The sequence below is a fragment of the Anopheles coustani genome, chromosome 2, assembly GCF_943734705.1.
Source record: "Anopheles coustani chromosome 2, idAnoCousDA_361_x.2, whole genome shotgun sequence".
Lineage (NCBI taxonomy): Eukaryota > Metazoa > Arthropoda > Insecta > Diptera > Culicidae > Anopheles > Anopheles coustani.
Window position 1 is genome coordinate 71,190,338 of NC_071289.1, and position 22,819 is coordinate 71,213,156.

At 42.3% G+C, this 22,819-nt stretch overlaps 8 protein-coding genes across 8 annotated transcripts; 4 read left to right on the forward strand and 4 right to left on the reverse strand.

Annotated features, from left to right (window-relative positions):
* Window positions 1–3,576: 3,576 nt before the first annotated feature.
* Window positions 3,577–5,617, reverse strand: LOC131263511 (uncharacterized). The gene is made up of 7 exons (XM_058265716.1): window positions 5,490–5,617; window positions 5,015–5,425; window positions 4,867–4,950; window positions 4,536–4,798; window positions 4,366–4,467; window positions 3,999–4,284; window positions 3,577–3,925 (listed from the first exon to the last, which is right to left on the reverse strand). The coding sequence occupies exons 1-7, from the start codon at window positions 5,536–5,538 to the stop codon at window positions 3,633–3,635; spliced, it is 1,488 nt and encodes a 495-aa protein (XP_058121699.1). The 5' UTR covers window positions 5,539–5,617; the 3' UTR covers window positions 3,577–3,632.
* Window positions 5,618–5,751: 134 nt separating this feature from the next.
* Window positions 5,752–7,927, forward strand: LOC131263266 (uncharacterized). Its single transcript, XM_058265435.1, has 5 exons — window positions 5,752–5,945; window positions 6,027–6,179; window positions 6,238–6,759; window positions 6,823–7,356; window positions 7,411–7,927. Exons 1-5 carry the CDS (start codon window positions 5,796–5,798, stop codon window positions 7,597–7,599), a joined length of 1,548 nt encoding a protein of 515 aa, XP_058121418.1. The 5' UTR covers window positions 5,752–5,795; the 3' UTR covers window positions 7,600–7,927.
* Window positions 7,907–9,324, reverse strand: LOC131263267 (uncharacterized). Its single transcript, XM_058265436.1, has 3 exons — window positions 9,139–9,324; window positions 8,143–9,060; window positions 7,907–8,066 (listed from the first exon to the last, which is right to left on the reverse strand). Exons 1-3 carry the CDS (start codon window positions 9,211–9,213, stop codon window positions 7,950–7,952), a joined length of 1,110 nt encoding a protein of 369 aa, XP_058121419.1. The 5' UTR covers window positions 9,214–9,324; the 3' UTR covers window positions 7,907–7,949.
* A 66-nt stretch (window positions 9,325–9,390) lies between these two features.
* Window positions 9,391–10,823, forward strand: LOC131263268 (ubiquitin-like domain-containing CTD phosphatase 1). The gene is made up of 4 exons (XM_058265437.1): window positions 9,391–9,637; window positions 9,739–9,806; window positions 9,884–10,136; window positions 10,198–10,823. The coding sequence occupies exons 1-4, from the start codon at window positions 9,475–9,477 to the stop codon at window positions 10,683–10,685; spliced, it is 972 nt and encodes a 323-aa protein (XP_058121420.1). The 5' UTR covers window positions 9,391–9,474; the 3' UTR covers window positions 10,686–10,823.
* A 2,847-nt stretch (window positions 10,824–13,670) lies between these two features.
* Window positions 13,671–18,345, forward strand: LOC131262443 (uncharacterized). Its single transcript, XM_058264445.1, has 4 exons — window positions 13,671–13,990; window positions 14,060–14,212; window positions 14,271–14,677; window positions 14,746–18,345. The coding sequence occupies exons 1-4, from the start codon at window positions 13,820–13,822 to the stop codon at window positions 18,026–18,028; spliced, it is 4,014 nt and encodes a 1,337-aa protein (XP_058120428.1). The 5' UTR covers window positions 13,671–13,819; the 3' UTR covers window positions 18,029–18,345.
* Window positions 18,346–18,378: 33 nt separating this feature from the next.
* LOC131264938 (uncharacterized) lies at window positions 18,379–18,829 on the forward strand. The gene is made up of 2 exons (XM_058267201.1): window positions 18,379–18,616; window positions 18,727–18,829. Exons 1-2 carry the CDS (start codon window positions 18,456–18,458, stop codon window positions 18,827–18,829), a joined length of 264 nt encoding a protein of 87 aa, XP_058123184.1. The 5' UTR covers window positions 18,379–18,455.
* On the reverse strand, window positions 18,799–19,566 carry LOC131262444 (ADP-ribosylation factor-like protein 2). Its single transcript, XM_058264446.1, has 2 exons — window positions 19,450–19,566; window positions 18,799–19,392 (listed from the first exon to the last, which is right to left on the reverse strand). Exons 1-2 carry the CDS (start codon window positions 19,512–19,514, stop codon window positions 18,903–18,905), a joined length of 555 nt encoding a protein of 184 aa, XP_058120429.1. The 5' UTR covers window positions 19,515–19,566; the 3' UTR covers window positions 18,799–18,902.
* Window positions 19,567–21,266: 1,700 nt separating this feature from the next.
* LOC131264940 (E3 ubiquitin-protein ligase MARCHF3-like) lies at window positions 21,267–22,769 on the reverse strand. The gene is made up of 6 exons (XM_058267202.1): window positions 22,576–22,769; window positions 22,363–22,497; window positions 21,789–21,852; window positions 21,562–21,711; window positions 21,416–21,477; window positions 21,267–21,339 (listed from the first exon to the last, which is right to left on the reverse strand). The coding sequence occupies exons 1-6, from the start codon at window positions 22,767–22,769 to the stop codon at window positions 21,267–21,269; spliced, it is 678 nt and encodes a 225-aa protein (XP_058123185.1).
* Between the last annotated feature and the right edge of the window lie 50 nt (window positions 22,770–22,819).

A 22,819-nucleotide genomic window follows, 5' to 3' on the forward strand; every position in this document is an offset into this window, starting at 1 on the left:
TCATGTTTTAAAACATAATGCCACTTTGGTTTTGTCCTAGTGCAATTATAATCTTTCAAAAATAGGAAGAGATTGAAAATCAACTAGTTCAAACTATGTGTGAGTTTCGGGTAAATAAACGTCTGTTTATTTGAATCTTAAAGAAGCGGTATTATAGGCAACATACAAGGCGATTGTGTAACGTATCATTATCTCACTTGCTCATTCTTTGACAAATTTGGATAAAGAACATCATTTTGTTACTTCACATTCCATTAAATGCTGTGAGCAGGGTCGGACAAAACAAAACCCACCACATTTGAGAATGCCGCATAACAGAGCCGACAAAAATTTCTCGAGCCATGCCACCAGGATGCTTGAAACCACCCTGCTGGGACCTACTCAAACAGCAGAAATCGATTGGTTTCCTGTGGCAAGCAGGTTTCATTAGCGTGTGTTTGCAAAGCCGATAGAGTGCAAACAAATGTGGCAACATTCAATCGGATTCAAGGTCGACCAGAGCGGCCCGACACCAATTCATTCGCCGTTGAGGTTTTGCAGAACGCTAAGAGATGTCGATCGACGGCCGGCCTTGTGTGCGAGAGTGCGCGGGCGGTGAATGGGTTTCGCGATCGACAATGGCAAAGAAAACGTTCAACTTCAACGTGGAGAAAACAAAAGCGCGAAGTAAAGCGAAGAGAAATCAAATGAAGTAAAACCGATTTTCACCGACGCGGCTCCGGCGCGGATCGAGATGCAGATTTCCGATGATCACGCGCTCTGATAATTCAATGGGCGTGCCGGGGCGGTCGTTTTCATGCTCGCGCCCGCGCGACTGCACGCTTATAATAATTGGACGGCGGGTTTGAATTTTCCTTTAAAGATCCCCTCTCACCCGACAATCCTTGGAATGCGTTAGACGTGAAGAGTGTCGACTTTCGGGGGTATTCGGTGCCTCTAATTATGCTAACGTAAACCGCACGCTCACTGAAGGATTATACAAATCAAACATAGCAGCCGATGAAAATTGCGCCATTGTCGCACCATCCTGCCATTTCTCGGTTAAACAAACATTTTGACAGATTATTCCAATGGGTTTGTGCGTGACCATATAGGCACCGAGGGGCCCGCACAAAATTCGTCGGGGCGTAAATTTTATCTGCCATACCGGTTCATGCCGCAAACAGCTCGACGTGGTGTAAGGGCAGTAATAAAAAAAAAAATGCCAAAGAAAGGCAACAAAGCTAATAAACTTGAGACGCGTTACACAAGCCCACGGACAGGTTCGTCGCCTACCTGCCCGTTGAAGTCTTTCGTTTTCTCTCGCGAGATTCGTCGAAGCGGTCCGTCGCACCGCTGCGGTACGACAGGGCGCGGGCCGCGGATTAGGCGAGCGCTCGCTCGTACTCGTACCACCTGTTTCGGGGAGAAATGCGTCGATCAAAACCCGCGACACCGCACAAAACGAGCTAACAAACCGGGCCCTGTGCACCAGCATCACCCTTGCAGCTTCTCTCGCGAGCAACACAGGCCCCTAAAAACGCACACACACACACACGCGCGAACGATAGAGACGGGAAACGGGGAAAACTGTGCGGGAACCAGAGCCAACGGAGGCTTCGAAAATCCCTTTACGACCGCTGGCCTGGTGTTAGTGTTGACCTCAAAAGTAAAATGAAAATAAAGTTACGGGAGAAAGAAAAAAAAACTGCAGAGAAGCATAAGATGAAGCAGAAGAAAGAAAAAACAGACACACATGATCCGCGCCCCATGGCGTAGTCTCCGGATCCCTTGTGTGCCGGGAGATGGTGTGTGCATGCTATGCATGAAAAATTCGAAAGTGGTAAACTGGTTATACGAAGAATTCGATAACGAAAGGGGCTTCGACGGACCGAACGGACGATGACGACGATGATGATCATGATGATGGTGATGATGCTGATGAGATGCCGTATCTTGGCATGGATTTCGATTGGAATGCGAGATCAATGGTAAGCGCGTACGGAGTTGATGATGATGATGTGTTCGGTAGGGTGTCTGCGAAGAAGCCTCCACAACCATACGAAACATCAAATCGTCCCTCAATTCCAATGTGTCTTCCTTTAAGACTCTGCTTTCTTTTCATGTACGCGTCTTGATTTGTAACGTGCCTAATAATTTAAGGGATTTTTGCTTTTGCTGGCAGCTTTTTTAGAGAGACATCTCCACTCTAATAAACTATTTTTGAAATTTCACTTTCAGAATTAGGACGTATTTTGACTTCGTTGCACTATTTCTACACCTCTTTCGATCCCCAATATCCCATATAAGCTCATGATCACTGTACTTGCTTACATTTGAACACACGATTAATGAAGAATGTCGGACACAAAACAGCTCAACTCGCGGCACACCGAACTACTGGTACACCTCCCGGAGGTTGGTGAGGAGCTGGCACCAGGGCTTTTTTACTAGGGCACCCAGAATTCCTTCTACCAGAACCCGTTAGATGACGGCGGTCCGCGCGAAAAGTGGTACCGATGTGGGCGCACTGGACACACAGCGCGCTTGGCGCACACGAAGATCACAATTACCGTAAGATGATGGTGGCCGTTAGACCGAATCTACAGCACAACATACGGACACGGAACACGCACTGTACACTCGCGAACGATCCTTCCCTGCGTGCCAGTTACATTTACGGCAAGAAGCGAACTGAAGTCGACGATGCTAGGGCTGCAGCCGGAGAGTCCACACGCGCGAGACGCCTTCGCACAAGCGCCGATCGTGGTCAAACCGTGTTGCGCTCAGCGCGAAGGAAAAGCTCTCTTAAGATGTATGCCATGATCATCTTCGAACCCGTCATCAAGCTGTGATCGCGAAACAGCTCTCCGGCGCTCTCAAGACGCACACCAAGGAAGGTATGAGTAACGATGCTGGAAACACGGTCAGCTATGTTGGATAGTATTGTAAGATCAGTGCGGAATTAACATCGGAAAGGCATGTTCGCTGCCTTGTTTGACCATTTCACTCACAAGAGAATCTAGTTTAATGTCTAAACGGCTTTTTTGGTAGATTTTAGCAAAAAATCATTTGTACAAGATTAAATAAAAAAAGACGTCAGTGAGTGAGAATACATTGGTGATGGATTATGGCTTATATCCCAATGGGATGTATTCCACGTAGCTTTTTATCAACGAATTCGCATGTGATAAACATCTTCAAAACCCTTTTTTGGAATTTATATTTTCAACTAATTAATAGCAAGTTAAAATTATTACGAACAATATCGCCTTCTTCTTTGGCTTAACCATCGGCTTAGGTAATTTCCCAGCCCATTGAGGGCTTACTAGACTATTCCCTTTGCGTACATGGATAGTCATAGGCATGTAGATCAATTATTATTTCATAATATTGAAAGTTATTAATCATCCCAAACCACCCAAACAATTTGCCCGTAGCTCACCTTTAACCCCTAAAATGTTCGGTCAAAATTGCATGAAGGACCTGTACATCCAACATTACATACATCTATTTTGAGTCAGTCGAAGCTGAAACTGATATTTGTGAACTTGTGGAACATGTCATCGAGTTTGAGATAATAAAAAAGATTTAAAATAATAGTATTATAGTTTAGTAAACAAACCTTATATAATAAAACAAAAACCCCGCCTTTAGCGCACCAAACGTATATCTAGAAGTTCATCTCCTTCCAGCTCTAGATCTTCGGGTTTGCTGCCGTTATCCACCAGATCGCCGTCAAAATAAAGCTTTATATCCTCGGGCTTACATTTCAATTCTTCGGCACATTTGATTACCAGCACGATCATGGTTTGATTTTTATCCATTTGCAGACGAAGCGGCGCTTTCCGGTTGGCGAGTTGCACCTTCAGTGAAATACTGTTCACGTTGGAAGACGCTGCTGTCTTCGTCATTATGGGAGCATTATCACGTAGAACGCGTCCAGCTGGGTTGGAGGTAAAGAGTACAAAATATATCAGTACTCAAAACAAGTGTACGTGTTTTTGACGAGGACTTACAAATAAATTGGAATGTCTTGTAGCCGATAGAGTCTGGTGTATCGTCGGCGTATATGATGCGGTCATTCAAGTTCAGCAAAATGGATTTAGTATCCGCTTTTTCTTTCGTAGCTAGTTTTTCGATTAAATCGCCAAATTTCTGATGCTTGCGAAGAGTGAACATCTCAATGCGATTTACCCACTTGATTTTTATCCTCATTTCATAGTTTTCTGACTCAAAAGAGTTGTCGGCCTCGTCACGTAACGACTCTAGGGGTGGGGTTTCGTCTTCAGAATCTAATGTTATCTGGGATTAAGCAAAAGAAAAAAAAACACTCACACAAAATTGAAGTGATTGGAAAAAGCGGAAATTGGATTATATACGTACCACATTTGGAAGCGCATCCACATCAATAACAGGAATGTCCTGTCCGCTCGTTGTCGACGTTGGTACTGGTGCATTGAACGGGCCATCGTCATCTAGTGTTATCTACAAAATAATATGACAACGTAAAGATAAATATCAATATTTAAATATCTAACAAAGTCTATACGTACCACAACCGATGAATCAACGGTCGAGTTCTGTACCGTATTTACTAATCGTCTGGAACGACGACGGGCCGCAGGAGTACTTCGTCTTGAGGTTTGTGCACGTATCGATATGAATACTTGAATTAAGCTACATATTTGTGCAAGCTTTGCATGGACTTGTTCCAATCGTTTCCTAAACTTCGCTATTTCAGTATAGGTTACGGGTAATTTTTGATGGAAATTATTGGCCAAGGACGTGTAACTGCGTTTCGTTGGAGCGTAAAGACCTTCACATAAACAAGAAAATATATGAATATAATAAATTAACCTCAGTATTGTGATAGAATATACTTACGGTCATTTTTTAAATGCATTGCCACCATAGGATCGGGATTTAAATAGCAATAAGCATACATTCCCGCCAATTCTTGCATTTCAGCTAGAAGTAGAAGCATCATAGTCGTTCAAACACATAATAAACGATCCTTGATTACAATACATACCTAGTAAACTTATTCCATTGGTTCCATTTATAGGAGCTGGAGCAGAGGGAGGAGCTGTCGTAATTGGTATGCTTGGAGCAACGAAAGGTGTAGATATGGCATTCGATGTGGCAGGCACAGCCGATGATATTAGGGCATCACTCGCCGGAACAGACGCCGCACTTCGAGAGTCAGCCACAGTAACGGGCGGAACAGATGCAGCACTCGGACGGACAGATGCAGACATTCTGTTAACAGTTGCGCGTTGTTTGGGAACTTTTTTAGTCTTGTCCTTCTTTTTCTTTTGACCATTTCCTTTTGCTTCTCCCATGGTTGCTTTGCCCCTAGAAGATTCCCCTTCTCTGGCGGAACGATCAAAATCGTTTTCGACATCCGATAGTTTACTCGTTTCAAGACAGTTGTCATCGAAATCTGGAAGGAGATGTTCAAACATAGGACTTAAAAAGGTTTACACATTGATCAACTGAACTCTCACTTTCTAAGAAATCATCAAGATTCCCAAAAATATCGTTTCCGCCGGACATTCTTTTGCTTAATTTGTTCTTTCGTGTTCGTACTTGCTGTTGCAATGTTTTCTGTTGTTCAATGCGCTTGAATGGCGTATGTAAAGTTGACAGTTAACGTTCAAGCGTGGTAAACAATTCGTCAAGGAATATGGAGTACAACTAGGTAAGGTCACGACAGAATTGTTTTGTTTACTTTACAACTTCAATACATCAGTAAATAGTTCAGAGTTATTCAAGGGGTCAAATGCGATTTACCTACGGTGGAACGGCTTGCAATGAGCAATCAACTACAAAAATTACTGAATAGTTGCCGTTTATGTGGTGCAGAAACTCCAGATAAGATACCCATCTTGGAAGAAGACGAAGAATTGTATGGAGATGTTGCCCCCTTGTGGAAAAAAATAGAAGAATGTGTAGGGATACTGGTAAGGATAATCTTTCGACAGTTTATTTACGACCGGTTCTGGTAGTATATTTCTTTAAATCATTTTACTCCACTGTTTTAGGTTTGCAAAAATGATCAAATGCCAAAGGAAATCTGCTTGCAATGCATCGACAAGCTGAATGATTTCTACGAATATCGCGCAGTGTGTGCAGCTACCAACATCCAAATGCGTGCTATTCTGAACTCAGCACCCGAAGACGCTGCCAGAATTTTGGTAAAAACCATTTGACGATTCAGAAGCATGCTCCATGTTAACTCGTTTTTAATTTCAGATGAAAAATGAACCCACCGAAGTCACGGTATTGTCTGGGAGTGAAGAATGTGTGAACGAAGGAGCACAAGCGTGTACCACGGAGGATGATACAGATACAGATACGCATGATTATTTTTGCGATCGACTCTCCACTGCAAACAACATGGAAGAAAACCCTGATACTCGATCTCGTCGCGCCACCTCAAATGACGATAGAGAGCGAATTGTGCGTGCATATGAAAATGGGCACATGATAAAGAAAATTGCCGAAATGTTCAATTTTAAGCGCACGACCGTTGGTGGTATTATTCAAAAATACATAAAAACTGGGATCACCCATGCAACAGTACCACGATCTTTGAGAAAACTAACTCCAGAGCAAGCGGAGACTGTCAAACAGTGGCGTATAGCGGATCGCACTTTATCCGAAAGGAAGCTGGCCAGCAAAATAAGCGAAGTGTTTGGTGTAAAGGTTACCTCAACAACAGTTCGCAGGATAATCGAGCCTCGAAAGCATTATAAAAAAAAGACTGAGCGAAAGGTACGAAACGTGTTATTTTTAAATTTTAATTCCACTATCATGATAAACCGTCTTTGGTTTTAGAAGAAAACAGAGCCCACAGAAGTCCCGATGTTGTCTGGGAGTGAAACTTGTGTGAATGGAGGAGCACAAGCGTGTACCAAGGAGGATGATGATGCTGCTACAAAGCATTTTCTTGGCGATCGACTTTCTACTGCAGAAAACGTGAAAGAAAAACCTAAAGCTCGAACTCATCTCGTAACCTCAAATGGTGATAGAGAGCTAATTGTGCGGGCATTCGAAAGTGGTTATATGATAAAGGAAATTGCTGAAATTTTCAATTTTAAGCGCTCGACCGTTGGTGGTATCGTTCAAAAATACAAGCGAACAGGGATCTCTCATGCAACAGAAAGACGTATACCATGTACGAAAAAACTAACTCCAGAGCAAGCGGAGAGTGTTAAACAGTGGCATACAGCGGATCGCACCTTAACCTACAAGAAGCTGGCCAGCAAAGTAAACGAAGTGTTTGGTGTAAAGGTTGCCCCAATCACAATTTGCCGGGTAATGAAGCCTCGATGGCATCGTAAAAGTAAACCTAAGCGAGCGGTACGAAAGGTTTGAGCATTCAATAGCAATTCGACTGTTATGAAAAATCGTTTTTGATTTCAGAAGAAAACAGAGCCTACAGAAGTCCCAATGTTGTCTAGGAGTGAGGCTTGTGTGAACGGAGGAGCACAAGCGTGTACCACGGAGGGTGACGATGCAGCTACAAAGCCTTTTCTTGGCGATCGACTTCCTACTGCAGAAAACGTGGAAGAAAAACCTAAATTGTGCGGGCATACGAAAGTGGATACATGATAAAGGAAATTGCTGAAATTTTCAATTTAAAACGCACGACGGTGTCTGGCATCATTCAAAAATACAAGCAAACTGGGTTCTCACATGCAACAAAACGACATGTACCATGTATGAAAAAACTAACTCCAGAGCTAGCAGAGAGTGTGAAACAGTGGCATGTAGCGGATCGCACCTTAACCTACAAAGCTGGCCAGCAAAATAAGCGAAGTGTTTGGAGTGAAGGTTACCCCAACCACGGTTTATCGCATAGTAAAGTCTGAGAAGACGTTATAAAAGCAACACTAAACGAACGAAAGGTATTTGAGAATAAAATTCATGCCAAACCTGTGTTAACTTATTATTTTTTATTTTCAAGCGGACAGAGTAATCATGCCTTCAAAACTAGATGAAATCTTATGCTTGCAGTACGGGCAGTGACCAATGGAAATGGTAAAAAACTGTTTACTTTCTCGCTGCGTCGAAAACCACTGAAACGAATTAATTTAAACTAGAATTATACACAAAAGCTATGACCTTAACAAAACCTAACATTCAGCTTCTTACCTCTTTCAAACAGTCTATATGAAATATAGATGAACATTTATCATTGTCACACGATATGATGGGAATGCGATTTTGGTCATCCCGATAGCCCATGCAGATGCCACAGTTTTCTTCGTTATTCGTGCCATCGTCTACTTGATCGGTAGGTCGCATAGGAAAAGCAATAATGTCGAAGATGCGCAGCAGGTTTGTATAGACATTGCACTCCGGGTCCCACTCGTCTTGCTTTTCGTTATATATTTCCCGAAGATCTGCAACTTGCTTCGTGGGACCAATAAATACTAAGTCCACAGCTTCTGGCTGTAGAGGATGAAGGGATATTTTTAAAAATACCTTCTGATTGTACTTGAACACCCTATACGTTGTCTTTGTATCGATGCGCATAGGGAGTACGACGTAGCAAAGCTCATCGATCGTGTTAAGGTTGTTGTAAAATTCCTCCAGTTGATCAAGCATATCCATAAACACTTGCACATGGCGGTGGATGGTAGTTTGTCGTTTAAAAATTTCCGTAACGGCCAGTTCAGGAAGCGTATAGTTTATCACTTTAAACTGCTCCTCTACTGTGCGTTGAAGGGCGAGAGAGTGCGTGTTAGCAGCATCGAACCCAGTAATTTCTATTCGCGTAAGGTTCTTATCAAATGAAACATTCAAACCGTAATCTTGTTGTATCGATAATATTTGCAATGCCACGTTCGACAAACAGACTGATTCTTGTTGCGTGGGAGAGTTAGCAATGGAGTTATGTTTGGATAAAAGTTGATCCAATGATTCGAAAAGTGCTACGACAAAAGCATCTACTTCGACGATCGATGAAAGATTTGAACAAGCGTTTATCTCGGAGCTTCCGCGAAATATCCTGGTACGATGGTTCTCGGTGTTTGGAAATTGTGGAAAGTGGAGTTCCAACTTGAAAATCTGCAAATAAAGAACATTGGTAGCTACTTTATCTAAACATGCGCATGTAAATAGTTCAAGCATCAGATCTCAGTTTACCTGTTTATAGAATCCTACAAAACGGAATGGCTTTACTTGTACCAAGAGCGGATTCTTCGACAAAAACAGCTCCATACTTTTTCGTTAAAATGCGTGAACATACAGTATAGCTTCGGGACGTACATAAAAATAAACTAAACTGTGTTTATGGCCTAAATTTAAAACATTTTTTGTTGTTTATTTTGACTTTTCGAAAGACGTGTTTTTAAAGCCGAGCATGAAAGACCGTCAGCTACACACACATTCACACACAAAACCGGCTGCATTGCTGTCAGTAAGTTCGAGGAAACTACAGAAAAGAAACAACCACCTCACTGGAACGTTCTACGCTCAAAAATGGATACGAAGGAAGTCACATTTATCATAAAATGGAGTGGAAAAGAGTATCCGATTGAAGATCTTACCGAGCATGATACGGTTGCGGTGCTCAAGCATGAGATTTGCAAAAAAACACAGGTTCGCCCCGAGCGACAAAAGCTGCTAAATCTGAAGCACAAAGGTACGTAGGAAGCAACACAATGCCAAAAACCTGCAATTGACTCGTGGTGAATGTTATGATGGGCTGTAACATTATATTCGCATGAATGGCAATTCTTACAGGAAAGCCGGTCACCGACGATATCAGGCTTGGAGCTTTGGAGCTGAAAGCAAACTTCAAAGTAATGATGGTAAGACCCGCCGGAAGTTTTTCAGTGCCAACATGGAGCAAAACATTGTGAAATTTGTAAAATGTTTATTTTAATAGGTTGGATCCCTTGAGGCAGATATCATAGAGGCTTCTTCAAGACCAACGGACATTGGCCGTGTCGTGAACGATCTGGACAATGAAGACGAAGATAATGTGCCGTTGGAAAACAAGGAAGTCTATCTGGCCAAGATAAATAAGCGAATTAAAGATTATACCATCAAGGAGCTTAATCCACCTCGTGAAGGCAAAAGATTGCTCGTGCTGGATATCGATTACACGATATTTGATCATCGTTCCGTTGCGGAAAATGGTAAGCTACTAAAGTGTGAAGAACTCGATGATAAACTTACCTGTACTTCTGAACGTTACAGGAGCTGAGCTGATGAGACCTTATTTGCACGAATTTTTAACGGCCGCTTATGAGCACTACGACATTGCAATATGGTCTGCAACCTCAATGAGATGGATAGTGGAAAAAATGAAACTACTCGGTGTAACCGACGAATCCCGCGACTACAAGCTGGTGTTTATGTTGGACGATGCTGCCATGATAACAGTATTATGTCCGCTGCGAGGTGTCATTGAGGTGAAACCATTGGGCGTAATTTGGGGCAAGTATAGCCAATACTCGTCGAAAAACACTATAATGTTTGACGATTTGCGTCGAAACTTTCTCATGAATCCGAAGTCAGGCTTGCGCATTAAACCGTTCTCCGAGGCGCATGTAAATCGGCACAAGGATAAGGAGCTTCCAAAGCTGGCTAAATATCTAAGAGCCATTGCCGAACACTGTGATGATTTTGATACTCTGAATCACAAAAAGTGGGAAGAGTATTTGTCCAAGAAGAGTGCTGATTAAAATATGAACAAGATAGTAGTTATATTACCAGTCTATAAGAATCTATAAGCAAGCCGAAAAGGCGTTGGTTCATAGCGATCTAATAAATGCAAACTTCCACTTGTAATTGAATCAAAATGACCCTATTTAACGGTTTGAATGGAGATAGTAAGTGCATGCATAATATTACTATTCTTTAGATACTTATCGTTTACTCTGAATCATTACTCCAGAGACTCGATATTCTTTTATATCATTTTCATTACATGCGACAGTTACTTAAAATATTTAAAAATAGATATTTTCGGAAGTAGTACAATTTTTCGAAAATTAAACGTCACATAAATGACATAAGTTTTTTTGTTTACGTACGGAATAGTGATGGGGAATGATAGGAAATATACGGATCTTGGTTCATGGAGAAAAGGAACGGGAAAGAAAAATAAGTAAAAGAGGCGGCCCAGCTTGTTCAGAATTATTCTCTGCACTCTACTTTGCTCTACAGTACATATTATTTTAAAGCATTTCGACCTACCAACCAATAATACCAACGACTATACATGAGAATGGTTCATAAATTTACACCACCAAAGGCTCGATTCTTCGAATGCATATGATTAAATCGTACATCAGAGATATAAATAAAGGTCAATGACGTCAAACATTGCTGGTACAACATTAACTCGTTCATCCTACACTCGTTTGCTGGTAAACGCATTGTACCAAGTATAAGCAAAAAGACAGGCAAATATTTCACAATAATAGTTCTAGGGTGCATGAGAAATATCATGTTCTACTGCTTTGTCTCCTGAGATGCTAAAAAAGTACTTGTTTGAAAGCGTCCTCTTCCAAAACTAGTGATGGATTCCAACAGTAAGATTATTGAAAAAAAAAATTCCTGTTGTAACACATTTAGTTAGATTAGCAAAATTGATTAAACGAAGAAAAGTGTTTGTTGCTAACCAAGATCATTTTCCTTCCATTATTTAGATGTTGATAGTGATGTGCATATCGTATAATGTTTGAGTTAACCAAGAGATAAAACGTGCACCGTCGACTTTCTCGGCACGACCTGTCAAAACTCCAAGCAAAAAGAAAACAACACATGAAAAATCGTAAAAAAAATTACTAACCGCGGCGAGAAACGCGGATACAAAACGACGCGGACTGTGATCTTGTTTACTTTTTGCATGGGACAAAATGTGCCGAGAAAGATGACAGATAGCATCGTTATCTCATAACAATAACTTAAGCATATCTAGCAATGATGTTTTTCATTGACCATTAACACTTTGACGTCCGTACGATTCATGGTGCTTACAACGCTTTACGACATGCGCGTTTGTACCAGTCCCTTCGCGTGTGACTGGCCTGTTTATGCCCTCTCTTTCGTTCTGCATTTGAACATTCTTCTTCTTCTTCTTTCGCTATGCGAGTCGGGGTATATCCTCCTACGCTAAGTCGAACGTTTGTTCCCTTACTCGTAATCAGAGGCGTACCGACTCTGTCCGAACTCCTATGAAGGGGCTCGTCCTTTAGGACCGGCTAATAATAGCCATATGTCCACCCGCCGGCCACGGAAGGGATAATTCCTTCCGTTGTCAGGACACAAGAACTCGTGGTCCGCTTGATTGACTCAAACAGAACGAGATGTGCGGCAGCTAGGATTTTTCTGACCTGAGCTCCAGCTCGGGGTGACCACGCGGTCGTGCCGTAACCTTACTTTTCCGCTAACCCTTTCAGGAAACTTGTGCACTGCTAACATCCGCTCTGATGCACTGCCGAACTGGAACTGATTTGAACATTCGTACGTACAGTAATACCCTTATTAGACAAGGAATGTATCTGTCATATTTTTCCATCCTTTTACTGTCAAAGTAGGCTCTGGCAGGGCGTTTGACATATAAATGATGACCGCTCGTGTAATAACGCAAAGTTCCACAAAATGGGTTTTGCAGTTATTTGATCATTTTCATGTTTGAATTTAGCGTATTGTTCATCCTAGAGTAACGAACAAAATCCGTTGCAAACAACAAAGCAAAAAGTAAACAAATCGCCACTTTGACATATAAATGCCAGTCGAAATAAAATCGGAACCGGTCATGCCTGATTCCGATTTTGAGGAAGGAATGTATCTGTCAATAGCGTTTGGCAGATAACTTCTGGAAAAATATGACAGATACATTCCTTGTCTAATAAGGGTATAACGCGCCCTGTGGAGTTTGTTTACCATCCATTTGACGGTTGTTTACATCCAATATTATGTGACCGCTGTCAAATGAAAGTGTTGACATTACTCCAAAATGATGTGGTCGGCTGGAAATCGATACGATTTTTCGACACCGTGCGGTGTTGCCAGACAACAAAGTCGAGTCTCAAACGATCGCAGCTTTCACTCGACGCTTACTGTCAAACGGCCTTTGAAATTGACAGCTACAATCGTGTAACTTGCTGTTCAAACTCTGCAATATCATTGATTGTGTATGGCTCAACAATGACAAAATGCATTAGAGTTAAAACAATACAGTTAGAGCGCAAAACTGCCATACATTTTTTTATGCCAGCCCTCAAAAAAATCAGTATAATGAGTTCAATGCCTGCAACGTATGCTGGGATTTTGCTTTCCCACTTACGTCATTACGAGGAACTACTGTGATCCGAACCCAGTTTAAAGCGAATGTGCTGTATTTCGTGACCAAATGGTGAAGCTGGTAGTCTGCTTGCATTACCATCGTGAAAAACGCCATAGAAAAGACAACATGCAATAATTATCATTCTTTACGATGTGTTACGTTTGAAGCGCGAACGTGGTTTTTGAAAAGGAATTTATATCACTAGAAAGCATTGTTGGTGCATTACAAACGAGGCTGGTCAAGTGTGCACAGAAAAAGTTAAGAAAATTCACATACCATTTCCAGAGATTGCAAGCCTCGTTCCGCTACGAGGAATGACATGAACCTACTGGGTGCTAAAAAGAATTCTCGACACTAGATTGGAAAAGCTAGCTTTGGTGAACCGTCGAGTGGTTGAAAAACATACAATTTCCCTTTAACTCGCAGGTGAATTTCAATGAAAATACTCAGATGATCACCAGTGTTTAGTGGCACGTTTGCAGTTCATTTCCGATTCTCAAAGGATCTGTGTTGTCTTCTAAAATGGAGCGGTTTGCGATCAATATTCTCCACCAAAAAATACAGAACATTTGTCGACTGTGCGGTGTGGACAATCCAGACAAGCTACCCATTATTGATGAAGATGAAGTGATTTGTTTAGACGACGATGAAACTTCGTTGGTGAAAAAGATAGAAGAGTGTGTAGGATTAAAGGTATGCGAAATCCGACTACAGTTTGGTACTGGTTCCTCTAGTGTATAATTTATGTTGCCCTGCTTTTAGGTTTACAAAAATGATCAAATGCCGCAGCAAATCTGTACACTATGTATCGATAAGGTGAACGATTTCTATGAATATCGCTCGATGTGCGCCGCGACCAACATCCAAACGCGTACCATTCTGAATTTACCCATCGTTGAGCCTACTAGTGTTTTGGTAAGTATAACCATGGGCCAGCTCGAATACATATGCGGCTCACGGCATTTTGTTTTAGTTGCAGATTAAAGCAGAACCCACAGAAGTACCGGCAACCGTATCTGAGCCACCCGTAACGTCTTCTGATAGCAAAACAAATGTGAAAAGAGGAGCAAAAACGCGGGCCCGTAAGAATGATGATGTAGATACGAAGGACTTTCTTGGTGTGTCCACTGAAAAACGGATCAAGACAGAACATGCTTGCCAGTATTGTAACAATGTGTTCGACACTAGTTCGGATTTGGAACGACATCTCGTGCTGAAACATACTCCATTGATACGGAAATATGGATGCGGTACGTGCTGCGAATTATTCGATACCGCTACAGAGTACAAGGACCATAACCTTTGGCACAAGCTGACGCGGACTCCATATTATTGTTTCCGATGCAAGCGAAAGTTTGTGAAATCTGGCACCTTAAACAAGTGAGTATCTTGGAGCACTGTATTAAAATTGTTCTAGTAAATTATGTTACTTCATTTACACCTTGCAGGCACTTACTTCTGAACGCTTGTTCACGGGTGGGAAGAAAATCTAAAATCACCCTTGTTCCCGACCTGCGCTGCAAGCTGTGCAACAAGGTATTCAAAACTCAGAATCTCTATGAATGGCACGGTTGTTTCTTGCGAGCCCGTTCCAACTGTCCCAAGTGTGGGAAATATTTCTTGAAAAAAAATCTGCTTACCCGTCACTACATGGCTTACTGCATCGCAAGTCTTCCTGCGCTGGATCCGTCGTTGCTGGTTAAAGAAGAACCAATACCACCTATTTCGGATGGTCTAGGTGCGTTAGTTTCTCCGACAGCGGCGATGGGTAAGGAAGTGAGAAGAAGGGGCCGTCCACCGGGTCCTGTGGCGCAGAACCGGATGTTGGAGGAAATGAAAGAAGAATCCACCGAGCTACCGTTTCCACCATTACTGGATCTTCCAGAGTTGAAGTTGGAAAATACTTCCGTCGATGGAAATCAATCTGGCCAGACACCGGATGCTGGGAATGCTGAAGGCGAGAGTCGAAAACGGTCAAAAGTAACCTTTGAACAGGAAGCCGATAGAATAAACTCGCTTCTACGCACCGGAGCCGAGGTGAATGAAAATTCAGATTTAGCCGAAATTAGTTCAATGCTAACGTCGGTGAACGAGGCCATCGCTACGATTTCGAATGTGAGGAAAAAGAAAAAGAATAAGCATCTGGCAACATCCTCTGTGGCAGAGAAAAAATCCGCGACCCCCACTGTGGGGGCTGAACCGCCTATGGTAATGCTTTCAATGGCAAATATCAAACCCGAAGTATGTGAAAATAGTAGTCTCCCCCAGGAGGCACTCGCCGCACCAATGGAAGTAAACGAACAAAACGACTCAAATACCATAACAACGAACATGGATGGCAATGAGGATGTGGAAAGTAACGTTGACAACGCAGAAGGCACCAATGAAGAAGATGATTTTGCTGGATACGATGACAACGAGACTAACGAAAATATGGACAGGGATGATAGTGGACCAGAAATTGACGAAACAACGTGCTCCGCCAATGACAACCAAGGGGAGGCTGTACCCAGTAATTCCCAGGTGGAAGAAACAACCGGCGATGCCACGGAAACTTTGTCGCCTAGAGTGCAAGTCAAACAAGAGCCTATAGCTTATCATTCTGAATCGGAGGCAGATGCTGGTGACTACGAAATGGCTATGTCATGCCTTGCAATCAAACAGGAAAATATCGAAGAGGATAGCGCCACGGTACGGAACGCAGCGGTAGACGCCCCTCGCCAGAGCGTGCGAAAGAACCCTCAGAATGGCTCCTCCTCCTATCAAGCACTTCGTATAAAGATAAAAAAAGAGAAAGGCTTACTCAATGCAACGGTTGTTGGACAAGAACCGGATCCTATCGAAACACCTCCAGCGCCAGATGCTACCGAGCCGCCGGAGCGTTGCACAGTCGTATCGAAGCAGCAAAAGAAACCTACGAAAAAAGCAAACGCACCCAATCATTTCAAAATTCGCCCTATGCGCATGAGGCCTGCGCCTATCGAAGAGACGGAAGAAGTTATCATCAAACAAGAACGACTTGATTCGGATGGGTATCCCGACCACAACCAGGAGCACGAGAAGGACGATGCACCACAAGCCCAGGAGGAACCATTTGGTGGTGTTTGTGTTAAGCAGGAGCCACTCGACTCCTTGTCTGTACATTCCAACCTTGACCACTCGATTCCGAATCGGTCTTCGCATGAACTAAATGCCGACGAGGACAATGATGAGCCAGAAATAGCTTTTGACGGAATACGTATCAAACGTGAGCGCAATGAAGAGAGAGCCATGACAATGTGGCCCGCTGCAGCTAGCAATGGTATCGGTGATGAACAAATGCCCACACCAGGTAATGTGGTGAACGAAGCAGAGCATGCTCGATCTGGCATCCATAAACGGCCGGTGGGTTCCAGCAGCGCAAGTGGTTCAGCCGGTTCAGCAAATCGTAAGTCGAGTAAAAGGATAAACCCATTTGCGTTGCTGAAACAGAAATCTTTAGCTATGGCGAACGCACCCGAATTACTACCCAGCGAACAATCCGATCCAAATGTGGACAAGCTATCGTTGCCAGTTATAGCGCAGGTTGCGTCAATCGATCCAGACGATCGTTTAATGGAATCATCGGATTCAAATTCTTTCGATGGACCAGTTGCTGGCAACAAGGCAGCGTATACTCCCACGCAAGCTTCAGAAGAAAACGAACCGAATAAAGAAATTCAGGCCACTTCGGCCGCCTCTGATACTGCACTGCTAGAATCTTCCTTATCCGGTACGAAGTCCACAACGGTGGAAAACGTCGTTGCTCAGCGGGTGTTTACTGAACTGAGAATCGCCTCTGTGACAACGGTTCAAGAACAGGTAGCCTTGGCTGGGGAAACGAGTGGCGATGTGTCTGCTGAAGTAGGTTCTACTACAGGACTCAACCCAACACTCAAGGTAACCACAATGGAACCAACGCTCCCAGACTCAACGGAAAATTGTATAACTTCAAAGGTTCACGACTCAACGCTACCTGGTGTTGTGGATGAACATACTGCATGCAGCTTAGAGGATGTAGTAATGGAACCAGTTGAACCCGTCATCGAACCCTCTGAAAGGTCGTCGGAAAAACAGGATGGGGTGAATACGAAAATACCACTTTATAAAAAAGCCGAACAAAAGCCAGTAGATTCCGATGAACCAAAATTGAATACTTCTAATTCCGCTGACTCCTCTAATCTCTTCACTGAAAAAGAAGCCCATCAAGCAACTCTTTCTAAAGACATGTATCAACAGACTACGTGTTCTGATGCAGGCAAGTTAGCTACTCTAAGTCCCTCGGAACCCTCTAGGTGCTCGATGGAACAAGAAGATTGTACAAACAAGAATGAAGCACTCTGCAATCAGATCGATCAACAAGGTTGCTCCTATGAGGGAAAGTTGAATACTACACCTTCAACCGAATCCCGTAGGTGCTTGATGGATGAGGAAGAGGATGGCACAAATAAGGATAAACGTGTTTGTAAAGATACGGATCGACCAGGGTGCTCTAATGAGGGACTATTAAGCACTTCAACTTTGTCCGTAGAAGAGTTGGGTAAACCGGCGCCAGAACAGGAAATGCAAGACATTGAAATGGTTACCTCAACAAAGCAAACCACGGAAGGGAAAACGTACACGTCCAATGATGTTGAACAAGTTGTAGGGGCGCATAATACGTTTTCTTCTGAAGATCATGAAAATGCCAACGTAGAAACGCTGAAATCGTAAATGAGTTAGTATTTAAGCTGTAGCAAGTACACTACCTTAAGACCTGATCATGCAAAAGTGTAACATTTCATGAAAGACAGAGGTAAACGTCGAAGAGTATTTCGTATGGGTGTTTTGCGCAAATAACTCACTGCAGTGATGTGTGGCAAATACAGTTCAGTAGTGAACTAACATTTGAAAAATCTAATCTGTATATAGCAAACATATATAATAAAAAACAACTATTTTAAATTTCTATGTTCCACGTCATGTCGATGTATAAATAATTGTAATTGAGTGAATATATATCTTGAATAAATCAACTTACGTCGTATAAGAACAAATTGTTATGGGCTGCAGTATTATGTATATCCATGATAGCCAAAAGTAACCCAGTTGGTTGCTACTGGCAACGATAATGTAGTTTTGCTGTTTAACACTTTCTGTCATGGCTAACATTAGTGGTGTGTGGACTATGATTACCCGTAATGATATATTGGAGCTCGAAAGACGGTGTTTGGAACAAATCCGTGAGGATGTCCTGTACACCGTGAGAAACGATGCCAAGCTACGAGCAGCGCTATCATCTAAAACTTATGAAGACTTCAAGTAAGCTTTTTCACCTTTTCCGTTCGTTCAACAAGAATCGCCGTAGCCCAACGTCTCAAGATAGTTTGAGTGTAATGCACATTTGTTTGCACAACAATTGTCTCTTGCAGGAACATCGTCGATTCGGCACATCTGACACCGCTAAGCGCGAGTGATAAAAAGAACGCAAAAACGAAGCACCGTATATGGAATAATGCAACAAGGCCGGAGTAGTATTATGAAATCAGAATATCAATAAAGTTATTGTTAACTTATAGATAGAGATTAAAATATGGTTAGCTACATTTTAGTCTAGCGTGAAAATTCTTTTGGAAATATCGTCTACCAGCCAGTCGATGGCTTCCACTAGTTTACCACCGGTTACGGCACTGACGCTCTGTATCGACCAGTGGTGGGTTTCGATCTTATCTAACTCCAGAATGTCCTTGATTTCATTTCCTGTCAACGCTCCCGGTAGATCCTGCTTGTTGGCCATTACCAGAAGCGTGGCACCAGCTAGTCGCTCTTCCTGCAGCAATACCATGAGCTCCTCCCGGCATGATTCCATACGCATCCGATCGGTGCTATCGACAACCCAAATGAGCCCATCGGTGCACTCAAAGTAGTTACGCCAGTAGGATCGTAGTGATTTCTGGCCTCCTACATCCCACATATTGAGGACGTAATCGTTATAGTACAGCGTTTTGATATTAAACCCGAGGGTGGGAGATATCTGATCGATTGGCTCCCCGTTGAATCGCTTCAGGATGGTTGTTTTGCCTGCATTATCGAGTCCTCTGTAAGAGAATGGGGGATTAAAATAGTTTTTCATAAATTTTTCACTTTGACCTTACAGCAAGAGTATCCGCATTTCCTTTTCTTTCTGTTTCATTTTCTTAAGAATGGTCAGAAAACCCATGTTGAATTACAACTTCAAGTCACTACTGAATCCGGCAAAATGTTTTGTTTACTTCATTTAAAATGACAAACCTATGAAGAATGTTCGTTGCTCGTTTATAACATCAAGTGGAGTTCAAGCTACATTTGGCACAAGGTTTCAGGCATGTTTCAACGAATCTACAGCATTTTTCAACCCATTCAGTATCAGAGCCCCGCTACACGACCCGAAAACTCAAAAACTTCTCGGCGAGAAGAGGGGAACAACCGAGAAGTTTACGTCAAAAACTTTTCAGCTCCGTGAGCTGAAAACTGCACCCGAGAAGTTTTTGGCAGCTAACCGAAAACTCAAATGCGTCAGAAGAAGAAGACGAAAAAGAAATAAATGTAAACATAACAAATCTCAAAAACAAAATAAACGAACATATGGTGATAAATTTACGTGTTTCTTTTGTAGTTACGGTTAGTTAATATTTTGTTATTTTATAGCTAGAATATCAATTATAAATTCACTATAGATCAGGGGTTCGCAAAGTCCGGCCCACCAACTGATTCCAAAATCTAAAAGTTTCAAAAAGTTTAATGATAAAGATTAAAATATTTTATTCTACCACTTTTTATGTAACTTGAGAACATCAAAATCTTCCTTCTTCATGCGAAGAAAGTTAATTATAGTTTCATTTGCTTGCTCTGCTACAGTATTGTCCAGCAAACGGTTGCCATCTTCTTGCCTCCGCACAATACGCCTGTTGCGTTGTTGCAAGTTTTGGGTACTCAACTCGATGACCCGCGATAGGGTAGTTAGCCACACTTCAACAGATTATCCATCTTTTACTTTTTGTGTGAATTGAAATAAGATCTTGTTTGCTTTGAAGGAAGATTTTTGAGTTAACTGAAAAATCAAAAACAAAAACCTCGTTGCGCCGCAAAGTTTTGAGTTTGCGGCTCGTGTAGCGTGGCTCACAGAATTGGTACCACAAAACGCGGCTACACGAACCGAGAAGATTTTGACGTAAACTTATACGGTTTTTGAGTTCTCGGTTGGAGTTTTCGGTTCGTGTAGCGGCCCGGTCATGCTATAATTTTTGCAAGGATACAAATTTACTAGTGTTGTGCTTAATTAATCTTTTCGCGAGATTCATTCATGTGAATCTTTCATCTAAGATTCATTCAGATGGATTCATGAATCTTTGCGGATTCAAATCTTCAAAGATTAATGAATCTTTCGAAACGTTAATGAATCTTCATGAATTTTTCAAGGATCTGTCACGAATCTCCCCGATTCTTTCATAGGTGTGGATAATGCGACAAAAAAAAACAAAAAAACGGGTCCCTCAACCCATTTTTGGCTGGTGACTTTTCATCAGTTGCTGTGTCTTCAGGATTCATCAATCTCTCGATGAAAGATTCATGAATCCCTTATAAGACAGAGATTCATTCGGATTCATGAATCTGAATCAGATTTAAACAACTTTAAAATTTACACTTGTATGAATCCGGTGAATCCGGTTTGGATAAATCCAGTGCACCGGTGAATCCGGTTCGGACGAATCCGGATGAATCCGGTAACTCCGGTTCGGAAAGAAGTATGAGAACGATGAGCAAATTGTGAAAAGTTTAAGCTCCAGTACCTAAAATGATTTTACTTCGATCTAACTTCATTTTATTTTGGTCCTCAAACAGCAATCAAACTTGAACTTGTGGCGACATACAAAACGGCGGTTTCCCTAAATAAATAGTGACTTCACTCGGGAACCTCCAAAAACTTAACCTTTCATACTAGCTCCATCCCATGGTCAACAATTTCAAAACGCGACAACCGAACATTTCTAGCCGACTTCCACCATCTTTTGGGAGAAAGGAGCACAAATTAAAATCATTCATCGATGCGTAGCGACACGTGGAGTAATATTTTTACTATACCGATACCAGGGTAGCACATGATCTCTGGCAATAATAATGACGTTGGCCGAGTAGGCGATTATCTAAAAACAACAGTTGAAGTATTAATTTGTTCCAAAAATAGTAAAAAGGCCAAAAAATAACAGTCGATTAACAGGACGTCCTACCACCAACGAAAGAAAACAGATAACAGCGGCTTTGGCAAGCTCCTCTCCAAATGGCTCATGCCCGGATTCTTGCAATCGAAGTACTAACAAGCATACCAGCGTTAGCATCAAGCAGACGAACGATAAGATGGAATAAATCACCAGATCGGACTGTAAGGCAAAGATAAGAACACAATCATATATATATATAGTTTGGGAACATATTATGTTTCATTCCATTGATTTACCATAAGCAAATTTCGGTGCTCCTGGTTTCGGTACCACACAAGCAACGACTCACAGCATCCATATCTGCGTAACGAAAAAAGTAGTAGAGTAAATTTATTTTCTCACAGAACCTAAAAACCTTGCAGATTTCAATGATCCTTCATGTTTCGTGCACAAAGTGTTGTGATAGGACCTGACCCGATGGATAAGCTTTGGGCCACTCACTGATAACTCGCCGTTATCAGCTGATGTGGGTTCCTGCTATCCATCGGGGTCAATGCGCAGCGTCCGTCGACCAGTTGCCTTCGGCTGGGGATCGCTAGAGCATCGGGCACGGACGAGCCGCGCGAGGCGTCCGTTTTATGTATCGTCAATTACCGTTAAGTTTTAGGCAAGGACCTGTGTTTTAAAGTGTACGTGATCGTCATAGTAAATATAGTTCTTATGGATAATTATGTAATTTATGTGTACTGATTGAAAAGACCAGAGCTACACGAAAGAACATAAAACAAAGGATTACAGAGAAAGCTAAGTCCAGCCTTACTTCGAAGCCTGTAGATGTGAACGTAACTGTACTAAGAATTAGATACTAACCGAAGTGTTTCATGCGTTTGAAACGTGTGAAGACAGAGTTCACACCGCGTTAGTCCCGAGCGATTTAACCACAGTTCGAGGCAGCCCAAATGTACGTACTTCATCGAGCCCTTGCACAGACAGGGAGATATCAGGCTTTAGTCGATTTGGTGCGAGAAAAGTATGGCATGAATTCAATGTGTTGAACTAACTGTAGTATCCAACGATACTCACCTCAACTCGTCCGTGGAGGCCTGGCAAATGCGACAAATGAACGAATCGCTGTTTTGTCGAGTTTGGTTGAAATTGGTGAAGCTTTCTGCCTGAGATTCCAACGTAGATTTCTGCCCGGCTGTATCTGGCGTAGGATTTACCGGCATTTCAACAACACAAGCCTCAACCGAGTATTCAGATGATTTCAAATCCATCGTTAGGAATCAAATTATTTTACCACCTTACCTACGATCCGATTTTGATT

Excerpts from the sequence above, each read along its gene's own strand:
- LOC131263511 (XM_058265716.1), bottom strand. The coding sequence starts at position 5,538 with ATGTCCGGCGGAAACGATATTTTTGGGAATCTTGATGATTTCTTAGAA. Across the intron at positions 5,426-5,489 it reads TCTTGATGATTTCTTAGAAA|ATTTCGATGACAACTGTCTT; the intron begins GTGAGAGTTCAG and ends ATCTCCTTCCAG. Across the intron at positions 4,799-4,866 it reads AATGCATTTAAAAAATGACC|GTCTTTACGCTCCAACGAAA; the intron begins GTAAGTATATTC and ends GTTTATGTGAAG.
- LOC131263268 (XM_058265437.1), top strand. The coding sequence starts at position 9,475 with ATGGATACGAAGGAAGTCACATTTATCATAAAATGGAGTGGAAAAGAG. Across the intron at positions 9,807-9,883 it reads CAAACTTCAAAGTAATGATG|GTTGGATCCCTTGAGGCAGA; the intron begins GTAAGACCCGCC and ends TTATTTTAATAG. Across the intron at positions 10,137-10,197 it reads TCGTTCCGTTGCGGAAAATG|GAGCTGAGCTGATGAGACCT; the intron begins GTAAGCTACTAA and ends TGAACGTTACAG.
- LOC131262444 (XM_058264446.1), bottom strand. The coding sequence starts at position 19,514 with ATGGGTTTTCTGACCATTCTTAAGAAAATGAAACAGAAAGAAAAGGAA. Across the intron at positions 19,393-19,449 it reads GAAATGCGGATACTCTTGCT|AGGACTCGATAATGCAGGCA; the intron begins GTAAGGTCAAAG and ends ATTCTCTTACAG.
- LOC131263267 (XM_058265436.1), bottom strand. The coding sequence starts at position 9,213 with ATGGAGCTGTTTTTGTCGAAGAATCCGCTCTTGGTACAAGTAAAGCCA. Across the intron at positions 9,061-9,138 it reads TTGTAGGATTCTATAAACAG|ATTTTCAAGTTGGAACTCCA; the intron begins GTAAACTGAGAT and ends CTTTATTTGCAG. Across the intron at positions 8,067-8,142 it reads ATATAGACTGTTTGAAAGAG|TGGTTTTCGACGCAGCGAGA; the intron begins GTAAGAAGCTGA and ends AATTCGTTTCAG.
- LOC131264938 (XM_058267201.1), top strand. The coding sequence starts at position 18,456 with ATGGCTAACATTAGTGGTGTGTGGACTATGATTACCCGTAATGATATA. Across the intron at positions 18,617-18,726 it reads AAAACTTATGAAGACTTCAA|GAACATCGTCGATTCGGCAC; the intron begins GTAAGCTTTTTC and ends TGTCTCTTGCAG.
- LOC131264940 (XM_058267202.1), bottom strand. The coding sequence starts at position 22,769 with ATGGATTTGAAATCATCTGAATACTCGGTTGAGGCTTGTGTTGTTGAA. Across the intron at positions 21,712-21,788 it reads AGCACCGAAATTTGCTTATG|TCCGATCTGGTGATTTATTC; the intron begins GTAAATCAATGG and ends TTTGCCTTACAG. Across the intron at positions 21,478-21,561 it reads TCTGTTTTCTTTCGTTGGTG|ATAATCGCCTACTCGGCCAA; the intron begins GTAGGACGTCCT and ends TGTTGTTTTTAG.
- LOC131262443 (XM_058264445.1), top strand. The coding sequence starts at position 13,820 with ATGGAGCGGTTTGCGATCAATATTCTCCACCAAAAAATACAGAACATT. Across the intron at positions 13,991-14,059 it reads AAGAGTGTGTAGGATTAAAG|GTTTACAAAAATGATCAAAT; the intron begins GTATGCGAAATC and ends CCCTGCTTTTAG. Across the intron at positions 14,678-14,745 it reads AAATCTGGCACCTTAAACAA|GCACTTACTTCTGAACGCTT; the intron begins GTGAGTATCTTG and ends TACACCTTGCAG.
- LOC131263266 (XM_058265435.1), top strand. The coding sequence starts at position 5,796 with ATGAGCAATCAACTACAAAAATTACTGAATAGTTGCCGTTTATGTGGT. Across the intron at positions 5,946-6,026 it reads AAGAATGTGTAGGGATACTG|GTTTGCAAAAATGATCAAAT; the intron begins GTAAGGATAATC and ends CCACTGTTTTAG. Across the intron at positions 6,180-6,237 it reads AAGACGCTGCCAGAATTTTG|ATGAAAAATGAACCCACCGA; the intron begins GTAAAAACCATT and ends TTTTAATTTCAG.